This window comes from Anarrhichthys ocellatus, unplaced genomic scaffold (genome assembly GCF_004355925.1).
Source record: "Anarrhichthys ocellatus isolate YVR2014 unplaced genomic scaffold, GSC_Weel_1.0 scaffold137, whole genome shotgun sequence".
NCBI classification, from domain to species: domain Eukaryota; kingdom Metazoa; phylum Chordata; class Actinopteri; order Perciformes; family Anarhichadidae; genus Anarrhichthys; species Anarrhichthys ocellatus.
Genome location: NW_022280167.1, coordinates 154,639 through 167,966, shown reverse-complemented (window position 1 = coordinate 167,966; position 13,328 = coordinate 154,639). Strand labels below are relative to the sequence as shown.

The following is a 13,328-nucleotide window of genomic DNA, read 5'->3' as shown; positions in this document are numbered from 1 at the left end:
CTAAATCAACCCCAGAAATAATGCCCACATTAGGCTGGACAAGCACGAGACAGACGCAGGAGAACGAAAGGAAAAGAAAAGGAGAGAGAGGCCGGAGTTTATTCATTTGTTTTCAAATAGTTTATTATAAATTAACAAAACGAAAAGGTAAACTTGTGGTAAAGCCGTTGAAATCAACCTTGTCTTGGGATTTTCTTCAACAAGCAATGTTTGAAAATGGTTTTAAATAAATGGACGTCAATGGTAGATGAAGCAATTACTGTACCAGAGTTAGAGCTTCCATTCCTGTACCATACACAAAGATAGGCTGCTGAGTTCATGGTTCTTTCATGGCCGTCTGAAACAACCCACTCCCAACTCGTTAAATACGCTTGGTCAGTGCCCTTCTGCATCTTGATACCAAGGCATCGAGGCACTCTTTTGCATCTATATGAGACCCACAGGGCTTTCAATTAACGTCAGCTTAAACCCATTCGCCTCATTATTAGAAGGGCAGAGCCACTGATGTAGTATAGAGTGGATGGATCGAACAACCACAGGACTTTCACCCAGGAGACCGCTGTCAGTGTCCTGTGTGAAACAAAGTTTACTTATTTTGACCTGTGTACTTTGCTAATGTCAGGAACATTACAACGCACTTATTTGAACCCAAACCACAATCTTTTCCAACACCTAACCAAGCAGTTTTGTTATGAACTGAAAACTAAGTAAGTCTACGTTGGAAGTTAATTTTGAAATATGACGTGTCAAAAAACTGACGCGAGGGGAACTTAGAGCCTTATTGTTTGAAGTGTAGAGCTGGAAGTGAGATTGTGTTGCCTTAAAGGGGAACTCTACACTTACCTGCTGCACTTCCATAAAGTTAGGTGATTTACAAGACACAAACTGAAAAATAAAAGGTAAAAATGTATGCAGCGATGCAAGATATCTTGACTTCTAGCCCTAAACTAGATCCTACATATCCCACAATGCAACCAATAGCATCTTTTCATCCTGCCGGGTCAATGTCCAAGTCTTTCTAACTTCACATTGAGTTCACATTTGAGCATCGACGTTATAAACAAGCTAGTTCTAAAGTTATAATTATTTTAAATTTTCAACTCAAGGTAAACAAAATGTCAACACATGCCCTTACATTGTAGTCATCATAAACCTCATTCTCCCAGACAAGTTTAATAATTCTTCCCCATAAACACTGCAAAGTTCCCCTTCAATAACAGTTAAAAACCACATATTTCGTACGTACTGGATCAATTCCACTTTAGAGGCAGAAAGCTTCGATGAGCATTGCCGGTCTTGTAATATGTTAAATTAAGTGTGTACACATACACGTACATACTGCTCCTCCACAGTGATCACCATTCATGAAAAATAAACTCGATGTGAGACAGTGTGGATTTGTCCACACACTCGAATGCTCGGAGCGCGTGCTTTTAAAGAATGGGATTATTGAATGTTTTCAGAACCATACTGTTTCATACGGGAGTGGACAGCTGTGACCTTGTGCATGCTCATTCCAGTGATTTCTTCATGGCAGTCTGAATATGCAGAGGGTCAGGTATGCATCGTTTTTAAACCACAGCAAACTTTCCATTTGCGGAAAAAGAGAAATATGTGAATACATTTATTTACAAACATTCATATGACCCGTGGGGTTTCGTCTTTTACAAAATATATTTCTGTTTGTTTAGTGCTGCTCGATACTGACTTTGGTCTGTATGAAAAAGCAGCAGTTCGATATACAAACACATTCAGTTAGACTGATCCACAGTCATTTAAAAAAACATTTTCGCTCTTATTACCCTATTCCTTCTGTCCTCAGCTTTGTTTGCTGGATATGCTCAATAGCTGTTGACTCTTCCAACTACTGTATGTGTCCATTCGTTGTGCTAATAAGCAAAGACGACATCGTACGTCATCTGATGTCCATCGTCCCATGCGTACAGTTTCTTGTCGAGTGGGCAGTAAGCCAGCTGGGAGGTGTGCGCATGCATGTTCGTGAACGCCAGGCCCGGCATGCTGTGCGTGAGCGTGTGTGTGTCGAAGGCGTAGGTCACGTTGGCGTAGCGGTGCTCCATGCTGTTCACTGCGTAGAGGACGCCGCAAACCAGGAAGCTGTTTCCGTAGCGACCGCGCCGAAGACCTGTGCGGAAGCTCTGTATCGGCTGCAGGTCTCGGTGGCGGAGGTGGATGAGCAGAGTCACTTCCTGGTGGAAACCCTCTGTGTCCAGAGCGGGGTAGAGCAGCCACAGGCCAGACTCATCAACAGCAAACTCCAACTGAAAAATATAGGAAGAGTTTTAGAAACTAAAATACAATCATATTTTAAGGCTATAATTACAATATTTTTCGATCAACATTGGATCATGTGACTATTTGCATGTAAATTGTGTCGCTCGAAGTGATAAACCAACAAATAAAGTATCACCCAACTCTGCAGTTCCCACAGCTCTACACCTTTTTGCTGAAGGGCTGAGGATCTACCCAGAACCCTTTTCCTCCAAAGAACCCTTTTTGGAAGAGAGAGTTCTTCAATGATTGTTGAAGGCATGGGTGTTAAAAGATCCTCCCAGCCTACACCCTACAAAGTGATTGTGAGCCATGATTGTTGTGGGTTGCGGTGCACCACAATGCTGGACGTGGTTCCGTCGGCCTGAGGCTAACCTGTTAACTAAAACCATGGTTAGGGTAGAGACAGATCTACGGGATATAAAAAGAACTGTGAAGGGTTCTTGGTAGAACCCAGGTTGGTTCTAGATGAAACCCTTGAACTATAAAAGAGTTTTCGGTAGAAACCATAAGTGTGTTCCGGTTAGCACCCTTAGAGGGTGGCCAGTTTCTGGATCAGGACATTGTTTGCCTAGCTTTGCATAAAGACTTGAAGCAGGGGGTAATAAGCTCACTCTCTAACCCATTGTGACCCAAGCCTTCATTACAGTTTGTCATTTTAGGAGTAGTTACGTGGTGTATGTATTTTTTTTGTTTTTCTATAGTCTTGATGTTACAGTGAGGTTGCCACATTTGGTTCCATTGGGGCTGTACAGAAACTTAAACTAAAACCTTCGCTCACCAGCTGTATCGTAAACCCGCATTACGAACACGCTATGAACAGGGAGCAAAACTACAGCAGTTGTTTTTACTCCTCGCCATTTCACCTTTTGAACTCCAGTGATTTGTAGTGTTTTTGTTCCCCACACTGACCTTTATGACCCTTTAAAGTGTCCCGATTGTATGTTCCACTAATAAATCACCGTGCAGTGTTTCTTGTACAGTTAAATCTCAGTTACCACCCTCACGCAAAGTACACCATGGGTCTTACTTCAGTTTGTGTCCTGTGAGCTTGCTCCTCCAGTATAGCATCATGCAGTGTGGTCCAGGCAGCTACATATCTGTGTCTCAGGTCATATCTGATGACGTCCCTGCTGAAGGCACGGTTGTAGTAGAAAGCTCCATTAAACACGACGTGGCCGGTTCCAGTGAAACTGTAGGGCAGCTTGTATGAATTACTCGCCTGACCTGAGCAGGAAGCACACACAGAAAACATACATGCAACTGGTCAGGCTCACAATTCACATCATGACCTTTGGAACAAGTGTAACCATGACTGCATATCAAGATGTGATCCACCCATCCAGTAATGAAAGTGTTTTTGTAGTGATACTCAACTGGCTCTTTTTTACAGCCACTACAGAGATGGACCTTCAGTTAGCAGCTGTCACAACAATAGACTGTATAGAAGAAGTGGACGTAGTCCCGGTAACGTCATCCATTGCTTTGTGGACTGACGTTTTGAAGCCTTGAGTTCGTTATTTTTTTTTTGTGGAGCAAAGTATAACTAAACGCTGAATAAATAAATAACCAAATGAATAAAACAACAACCAAACTGTTACGCTTCACTTTCATGAACTGAAAACACAGTGTGAAAGATTTATAATACGCCGACAACGCCGTAGTAGTGACCTGTCAATCACAGTAGCCCCGCCCTAAAGCATACCCTGCTTTATGGTCTATTTGACTCTAAATGGACCATAAATGAACATCATGCTGTATTGAAGAAGACTTGAAACTAGAGATTGAGACCATAAACTCATGTTTACAATGTTTACTGAGGGAATAAATCAAGAGAGAAGTAGAGTCATTTTCTCAAAGACTTCTATACAACCAGAGGAGTCGCCCCCTGATGGACATTAGAGAGAATGCAGGTTAAAGGCCGTTCCTTGGATTCACTTTCCAGTCCTGGAAGTTGCTGCTTGCCTTCCGAACACACACACACACACACACACACACACACACACACACACACACACACACACACACACACACACACACACAAATAAATCCTACACCTGACTTGAAGGTGTCCATGTCTCGGAACTCGAAGAGGTTGTTGCCATAGTGACCATTAGTAAGGTAGATGACGTTGCCGTGGCCGCGCCCATCTCTCATCCAGGCTCCGTCACGAAAGCCGTAAGAGTTCAGTTGAACCGGTTCAGAGATGCTGGCTACTGTGTCCTTACACACTGCTGAAGAACACACATGTAAAGGTGACACTATCAATCAAGACTCGACTATAACGTGATTAGTATTTGTCAAAATATGTCCACTCACTACCGGATAAACTACAGTACTGCATGTATCCCTACCAGGTTTTTTTGTGGTCTTTGGTTGGTCAGAGGGGCTCTCCGTCCAGCTGAGTCGACTCCTGGATCCCGGCTGAGAGTCTGCCATGGGGGACTTATCGATGGGTGGACCTGCATTGGTATCTGAGAGTGAGGTGGTATGCTGATTGAAGCGAGGGGTAGACAGAATAGTGGTTGAAGTTTGTTGGGATGTAGTTGTCGGTTTGGTTGTCGTTTGTTTTGGAGCTGTTTGCGGTATGTTAGTGGTTAATTCAGTCGTTAGTTTGATAGTGGTGGGAACTGGTTTGGTTGTAGGTTGTTGGGTGGTAGTCGTCAGTTTGCTCGTCGTTGGTTTTGAAGTTGTTGGTGGTAAGCTGGTGGTTGATTTATTCTTTGGTTTGATGGTGGTGGGAACTGGTTTGGTTGTAGTTGTGGTTCGTTGGGTGGTAGTCGGGGGAGCAGTTGGTTGCTGGGTGGGTGCAGGCCTGCTCAGTCTCCTTGATCGGTCCTCAAAGTCTAGCTGTGTGCTAACTGTGGTTGAAGGTCCTGGACTCTTGATGGGGAAAGTCTTGGTAGGTGGGAGAGACTCACGAATCAGTAAATCCACTGAAGCAATTGCAGTTAGAGTTGCTGTAAAATAAGTAAAAAGAAAAATAGCAGTGAGGACATTTTGGTTAAATTATAATTTTTTTCTACCTGCCTGCTGGAGCTGAACACAATCCAGGTTTTTTATTGAAATTGTGCGGCGGTCACATCCTCTTTCTGTTATAGATATTGCTGTGGTAAACAGAGTTTTGCAATGAACTCTACCTTTCAGAAGATCATATTGTTGAATGAGATTGCCAAGACCTGATATGATTGTCCTTAGGAGGTTATGGATGTCCTCCAAGTGGAGTGCCATCAAGTCGCAATATCTTTTCGACATAATGAGATATAAAAGCATTACAGTAGTAAGGGTACGCTAGACTTACAATTTTTTCCTTTCCCTTTGTCGTCCTTCTCTTTGTAGCTCCCTCCCTCCGCCTTGTAAAAGGTCACGCCCCTGATGACCACGCCGTTCTTGTCTGTGATAGGCTGCTTTGGCTCCGTCTTGTCTTTGATTGGCTTTTGAGATCCCGTCTTATTCCTGGTCGGCTGTTGTTGTTCCAGTCCATCTTGCTGTTGGTTCTTCTTCAGCTGACCATCAGAATTCTTCTGCAACAGAACAAGCAAATTCCTGCTTAATTTAAAAATAATTTGGGATTTTCAGGTGAGATCGTGAGTTTGCTTCTGATACGTTAGACTCTGATTTTCAGACGGTTAATACCTGCTTGTTGCCGTAGGCAGCTGCTCCACTTTTCTGTCCTGCGCGCTCCAAATCATTCACTCTCTTTTTTTTCTGCTGGACCTTCCTCTCTTTCTCCTTTTCTTTTGCTCTTTCCTTCACAAGTTCTTTCTCTCTTGTTCTCTCACTAGCATTACGGGCGACAGCCTGGAGTGCACACACACACGCACACACACACACACACACACACACACACACACACAAGATAACAGCACATGAACAGCCCATCCTAAACTGGATTCACAACATACTCGATGGCAAACTACTTAAAGAATATGGCAACAAAAGGAAATAAAAAAACCGGAGCATATGAGTGCAGACATATAACTAATCCAGAACTTTACAAGACTGCTGTGTCACAGGAATCCAATAGCTAATTCAGCGTACTTCTGATGGCACTAGTTGCCAAAATGTAAACACATACAGTATAGGCTCAAAAAAGGAGTTGCAGTTGCCTCGATTGTCATGGAAAATATGCTCTTGATAAGACACTAGCACTAGACACACGACAGACATGAAGGATACCAATCACTTTCTATTCTAACATACACATATTGTGTTGTAAAACCCCACAGCAGGAGTCTCCTGAGTTTACAGGCGACTCCAAAGTACATCGGTTTTCCAGTGTGATGAAATCAGACAACTTGTCATGTTGTCTATGAGGAGTATCTTTGGTCAAAATACTGTGCTCCTATTTGCTAAACGCAAGAATTTCCTAAAAACAACAATGCATAGAGTTAAATAAAATCCCTCTCAATCATTATGAGCCACTAGAGGTGTGTGGTGGTGATACAAAGTGGCAGAAAAGGGGTTGTTACGTTGCTGTGACAACTAAAACCAAATTATATAATTGTACTGTGATTGAAACAGGTTGAAAACGTTTAAAAACATTCCCCCTGCTGACTGCAATCATACTAATTATGGCGATTATAATTATTTCCCTTGTCCTGTCACCGAAAAAGACAAGTGTGTATTCTGTGATTGGAGCTTCTGTCTTTGGCTAAAGGAAAGCCTGAAAAACTCCATTCAAATCCTTCTGTCATTCTTCCTAAAAAGAAAGCGGACTTTTTTGAAAGAGAGTTTAGAGTTCCATTCCCTCCATGCAAGACATTCACCTAAAGTTATAGCGGATGATTGTGCTTGTTGTGTGTGGGCTCACCTTCTCCATGTTGTCCACCCTGGTCAGCAGCTTGGTGGTGACAGAGTGGAGCTTCAACAAGTCCATTCCGTACAGAGAGCCCTCCAACAAGTCAATGATAGTCGCCAGCTAAATGGGCAAACCCACAGAGGTGAAGGACACAGAAAGACAACACATTGATTGGGCCGATGGGAATCGTTCTTTACCCAAAGTTCAAACTCTGCGAGAACATCTCTTGTCCTCAATAGCCAACAGAAAAACAATTATATGACGACATTGTTTCTACCTTGATGTCATCTTTGCTGGCCTCTTGCAGCTTTTTAAACCTGTACTCTCCCTCACAGGGGTTGACGGCGGAAGGCGGAGCCATGCACACACACTTCTTGCAGTCCGTTCCCTTGGTGACCGTCTCCACGGTGAAATAATCCTGGGAAGGCGACGGCAGGTCGCTGTCGTGGAGGCGGCTGCAGTCGGAGCGTTTGATTGGTCGGACGATACAGCGGCACACGCAGTCGGACCCTGACGACACGGTCTTCACTTTGTCGTAATCGCCCAGCAGCTGGAAGAGACGGACGGAGTTAGTTTTATTATTTAGGCTGCTCAGATTTAACAGAAACTTTGAAGAATTAATACACAAATGTGAACTTTTTACTCAACTTTGATATGAATGTATATTTGATAATTTGTATTAGTCTCTATGTTAAATATTAAGCACAAATATTTGAATAAAGTAAACACATTTAAAAAAGAGTTGCATGGGTGATGATTTGCAGCTGCAGCAGTGGTGACCTGCCTGAGAGGAAGATATACAGGCGTTTACCAACAGAACCTTTTTGGTTTGGAGGATATTACATAACCAACCACCAGAAGGATACAACCCGTTGCCGTTGCGCGCACACACACACACACACCCACACACACACACACACGCACACACACACACACACACACACACACACACAGGTCTGGGGCAGATTTACACGCCATTTGAGCTGAACTGACCAATTGTGGGGTTTGGAATACGTTTAAAAGGAAAATAAAGTATGGTCCAGTTGGTGTCCAATAATCACTCTCATTTTTACATTGGAAATGAGAAATGTATGGTTCACAGGCAACACATGTCCAACAAGTGCTTTGAATTCTCGTGTGGTTTTCACTTGATGAAGTGGATGGAAACTTGTCCTGAGCTCAGTAACCACTGAGATGTGATCTGACACACTGTCGGCGCATGAGATCAAATGAAGCCTCATGGAGGGAGCGGAATTCAAACTGGGCTTGGGTTGAAGTTCTGCCAGTTTAATATTGCCCACTTTTATCAGGATTTGATTTTTTTTGCCAGCTTGGCCCATAAAAAACTGGGTAATGTGAATAACACGTTTAAACTGGTTCGTAAGTCAATTGACTGATGCCGAATTAAAGGCTGCCTCTTTAATGTAAAATACATGTGAAATCTTTCACTGCTAGTTTTGTGCGTATGATTTACGCAATTTGTCATCAAACCACGAGTTTGTGTATGCAGTTTGGCGATAAAGGATATTTGGTCACACATACATTACACCGACCTGGCTAATGATATTCTCTTGGTTATCCAGCTCTTCTTCCAGAGGCTCGGCGGTGGGCTGCTGAACTCTCCCCTCCGCACCCACAACAGGAGCGTCTCTGTCCTGTTCTTTAGCCGTGGAGGGAGCATCCTTGTCCGGTTTGCCCATATCCGCCGCTTCGGTCATCAGCATCGTCTCCCGCGAGGGGTCGTCGCTCCTGTCCGCCTCCAGAGCATCAAGTCCTCTTACAGCACAGCATAAAAGCAGCAGTGACAATCTGCGCCACATCTCTCCACAGAAGCTCTGTGTCTCAAGTAATTATCAGGTAGTTGTATTTTTAAAAAGATGATCCACCGGCCTCTAAATGACCGTTTACAGGAAAAGAGTTGTCTACTTTCAAAACGTTTGCTCCAAGTTTAACCTGAAAACAAAAACTTAATTTAACACAATAGACTCAGTTCAGTTTATGTCGATGAAGTGTGTCAGCAGAAGGATGAATGAAAAAAGGACGGAGTTACGAATTGTTCAAGTATAAAATTCCGGAGACAAGAGAAGGAGCTCCAATTGGTTCCATGCGACGTGTCGCCGGTGAGACGGGTGGTACTGGCAGTGACGTACGGGACATGGACCTCCACACGGGACCCGGTCCAAACCAGGTCTGTGTTCATGCCCAAGAGAGAGAGAGAGAGAGAGAGAGAGAGAGAGAGAGAGAGAGAGAGAGCGCAGGCTCACCATGCATGTTTGGGACAGAGTCAATAATCCCTTAAAGGTACAGTAGCCTAATTTGAATACTCCATAGCGAACATTAAAGGCCCAGTGTGTGAGATTTAGTGGCCTTGAGTGGTGAGTTGCAGATTGCAACCAACTAAAGACCAACCACGGTGGCCTCCCTTAATTAGTTAGTTTTTTTTTATAATTTACACAGAATAAGCATATTATTTTGTTATCGCTAGACCCCCCCCCCCCAAAAAAAACAAAACAATTAAGACCGTGATGCAGATAGGATTGTCCTTTTATGGGGTATATATAACAAATGACACAAGCAAAAATGATAAGTGGGTTTGTCTTTTGAAATAGGCATATTTCCAAGACAACTATCAGAAGTACTCACTCTTAACCAACCCAACACATTGTTGGAGGAAGTGCACACTCTCTCTCGGCTACAAGCATGTTGTTTCCCCTGTTTTCTTCTTAACAAAAGCAAGGTGAAGGTAAAAACAAAAACCTATAAAGCCGATACAGATTTCTACCTTTGTTCCAAAAACTGCAGGTTTGCAGCGCTCTCTGGTGGACAGCAGGCGCAAATGAATAACTGACTGAAATCTCAAAGAGAAGGGACCCTTTGATAACGCTAGATGCTGACTTGATTTAACTCTAAACTGAAACAATTTCCTTGACATTAGTCCAATTAATTAATACATTTCAAACCTAAACAGACCTATGTAATATTTTGATATTTTCTAATTTACTTGTAGGTATACATTTGATGCAATTACGTCATCTCATACTTTTATTTTGAAAAACCCAATGTCCGGAAGTGGCGCATGGTATTTGGCATGCGCATAAATGCACCAGTGTTTAGCCGACGGCATTAAATTGTAAACATTAGCAATCCGGGCAACTTCTTTCTGTCGCTGTGATGGAAGTATAAGGTAAACCCCGTCTTCAATCTGTGTCCTTTTTCCTCACATAGTTGTCAACACATTCCATTTCGGAAGAGTTGATGTTAACTTATTTTACGACAGCATTAGTTTAGGTCTGTACTGATGCCGACAGACTCTCCAGCGGCCGCGGATGCCCTAAACATGTCGGCTAAGTAGGGGATGTCTTCTTATGTTGTTTCGTTTTGTTTTCATTGGTTGTATCGATTCACTTAGACACTCTACGTTTGTACTGGGTACTGAATCGCCTGTTGATTCCCCACCATAGTGCCAGCGATAGCACCTAGCTTTAGCATTACATCCTCAGCTCGTTAGCTAGCTACTGAAGCTCGCCGTTTTTTACTACGTTAACTCGGCGCGTGCATGCATTCCCTCTAGTAATATCATTAGTTTCTGTCACAACTGTCGATAAACATCACTGGAGCCCAATTCTGATAACGTTAGCTAGCTAGCTAGGTGGACTGTCTTGCATCCGGATCTGTCTATCTGCTGAACGGCTAACAACAAACCGCTAGCTTATCCCAATAAGTCGTTAATAATGCGGATAAAGCAGCTGAGAACCAGCCACTCTTGGGGAGCTGCCGTGTGTTAACGTGACATGAAGTGATGGGGCTGGCATTTGATCACAGAGCTGACTGTAATAGCAAGTGAGCATCTGAGCCGCTGTCTTGCTGATCACGTGCAACACTAATCGTTGTTTTCTTGCTGTCTCCCCCACTAACTAATCCCGATCTGTGATGAAGCTAATAACGTTAGTGTAAAGTTTTCTGACAACTGTGCTCCACCTAACTTCCTTCAGGGACAGATGAGTCCCAAAGTCTTCAGTATCGCGTCTACAATTATTTCAACAACAAATGAAGATGCCAAAGTTTATTGTGGGAAACGAGGACTCTAATTAAACCATCCACAGACTCACAATGCAGCTGTATAATGTATCCCATTCATTCTCTTAGCCTTAACCTCTTAACTGCACTGAATACAACAATAGATACGTTGTATTGGAATACTGTACTCAAAGCTGTTTTTAACAATAAGAGAAACCCCAACACTCACATTTCACACCTGAGTATACCTCGCAAACACATGTTACCACTGCAGGAGTTACATCTGTAAAATGTATTGCAGCTTAATTCAATTGCATGCAATGAATGGATCCTGTAGTTTTATATTGATTTTGTTTATACTGTGTAGATTCAACTCTATGGTCCTGTTTTGAGGCTGTAGAAGTGTTGTTGTTGTATTACATTGTAAGAGGTTTTACAATACATCCAATTCACGCATGTGTTCGGATAACAAACGCAGCTATAGCTTTAGTCTCCGCATGAGCTGCGGAGACTATAACTGTGTCTGCACACAACTGTACAGCATAAACTTTAGGATGGCAGGGTTTCCTGCACAGCGGCGGTATTTGATTGTAATGATTGTAATATATTGTACAGGTGTATCTAATAAACTCAGTGTAAGCAAAACGGATCAATCTGATCTTGGTCTTGTTTAGAGAAATGGCTACGAGTCAAATTCACGAGGTGTGGCACAAACTATGACAATACAAAATAAAGCAGTCAGCGTGCCCTCACAAAAGGATGCCGTAGCTTTTTATCATCAGCAGTCCAATCACATCTTTTCAAATGGAAACATAAAAGTAGGTACCAAACTAAATGTTCAAATGTGAAAGGGCTTTCTGGCAAATACTGCTACATTGACTTTGAATGTGTTGAACTCCTTCTGTGAGTGGTGGACACACTGGCCCCAGGAAAGGTGTGATTTTGTTGTGCTGTCTTTGTAGGTCAACCCCAAGGTTTGGGACCAAACATTGCCCTTCAGTGCATGGACGCAAAGCCAATGCGCAGGTAAGTGTGCTGTGAAGGAAACTGTATACACTCCTTTGCAGATTGAGAAACATGTTGGTACTCTCTCTAGACTGTTCTACAAGAACTGTGTTTTAGTCAAAGCTTAGATTAAATGTGACCACCAAGACTCTTTGAGTCTGGACTCGGTTTGACTGCTTTTGTATCTATATATTGCTACGTTTGTCTTTTCTGTCTCTTTTGTTCTATTATACTCTTATCTCTGAATGATGGGTTGTATTTAACAGTCACATGTGGATGATATGTATCGCTATGAGCTTTTGTCTTTGATGCATGATTAAGATGAACTTCTCGTGGTTACTTGTAGCCCTCCCGTGTGTGTGTGTGTGTGTGTGTGTGTGTGTGTGTGTGTGTGTGTGTGTGTTGTGTCCAGTCATTGATGCGGATAGTGAATGTCGTTCTATTTATTCAAGGAAAACTCACGTAAAAACTCGCATAAGCAGACTAATCCCTGCCATACAATGGTAGATGGACTTGTACTTGTGTAACGCATTTCTAGGCCTACAGCCATTTAAAGCGCTTTTACACTACATGTCATTCACCCGTTCACACACAGATGGCAGGGGCTACCATCAGACTAACTAACATTCACACACCGTACATACAGCCTTCAGGAGCAATTTTGGTGACCTGCTCTATCACTGAGCCTACAGGTCTGCCTTGATTAAAGACTACTAGTTATTGGGGTTCCTACCCAGAATCCCCCCCACCTCCCAACCCCCAGAGTACTGGATGGATGTGACCCAGACGGCAACCTCAGATTGTGAAAAGAGAAGCCAAAGCTTCATGTGTCAAAGCTGCATTCTCTCTACTGACCATCAGGGTCCTCTGGTTGTATAGAAGTCTATGAGAAAATAACTTGTCTTTTCAATACAGCATGATGTTCATTTGGTGAGCCCTTTGCATTGCTAAACCTTTAATATAGGCATTTGGCTGCTGTCTGACATGTTAGTGGCCCAGTGGAGGGATGATGTTGATTTCTAAACCGTGGATATATTTTTTTAATAAACATTCATTACAACAACAATACAGCTTTTCTTTAATACACTGTACCCACTGTGCCCCGTTAGTGTCAGTTCAGCACCATCTGCAGAGCAGCGCCCCACACTAAACTCCTCTATCAGCCTGCACTAGTCTCATGTTTCACCTCTAGGATACACATTTGTTCATCATTTAC

General features: G+C 42.9%; 1 protein-coding gene across 2 annotated transcripts; it reads right to left on the bottom strand.

Moving 5' to 3' along the window:
* Positions 1–217: 217 nt before the first annotated feature.
* On the bottom strand, positions 218–9,281 carry olfml2bb (olfactomedin-like 2Bb). 2 transcript variants are annotated; one of them, XM_031877465.1, is made up of 9 exons: positions 8,644–9,281; positions 7,368–7,640; positions 7,103–7,210; positions 5,926–6,090; positions 5,591–5,813; positions 4,644–5,249; positions 4,347–4,523; positions 3,320–3,516; positions 218–2,279 (listed from the first exon to the last, which is right to left on the bottom strand). In XM_031877465.1, exons 1-9 carry the CDS (start codon positions 8,908–8,910, stop codon positions 1,890–1,892), a joined length of 2,406 nt encoding a protein of 801 aa, XP_031733325.1. In that variant the 5' UTR covers positions 8,911–9,281; the 3' UTR covers positions 218–1,889. The 2 variants fall into 2 exon arrangements, with proteins under 2 accessions (XP_031733325.1, XP_031733326.1); XM_031877466.1 differs by having other exon boundaries at positions 4,401–4,523.
* Between the last annotated feature and the right edge of the window lie 4,047 nt (positions 9,282–13,328).

What these genes read in the sequence shown, in the direction of transcription:
- olfml2bb (XM_031877465.1), bottom strand. Translation starts at nt 8,910, where the DNA reads ATGTGGCGCAGATTGTCACTGCTGCTTTTATGCTGTGCTGTAAGAGGA. An exon ending in CCAGCAAAGATGACATCAAG is followed by an intron (nt 7,211 to 7,367) that starts GTAGAAACAATG and finishes TTGCCCATTTAG; the next exon opens with CTGGCGACTATCATTGACTT. An exon ending in CATGGACACCTTCAAGTCAG is followed by an intron (nt 3,517 to 4,346) that starts GTGTAGGATTTA and finishes CTTCCTGCTCAG; the next exon opens with GTCAGGCGAGTAATTCATAC.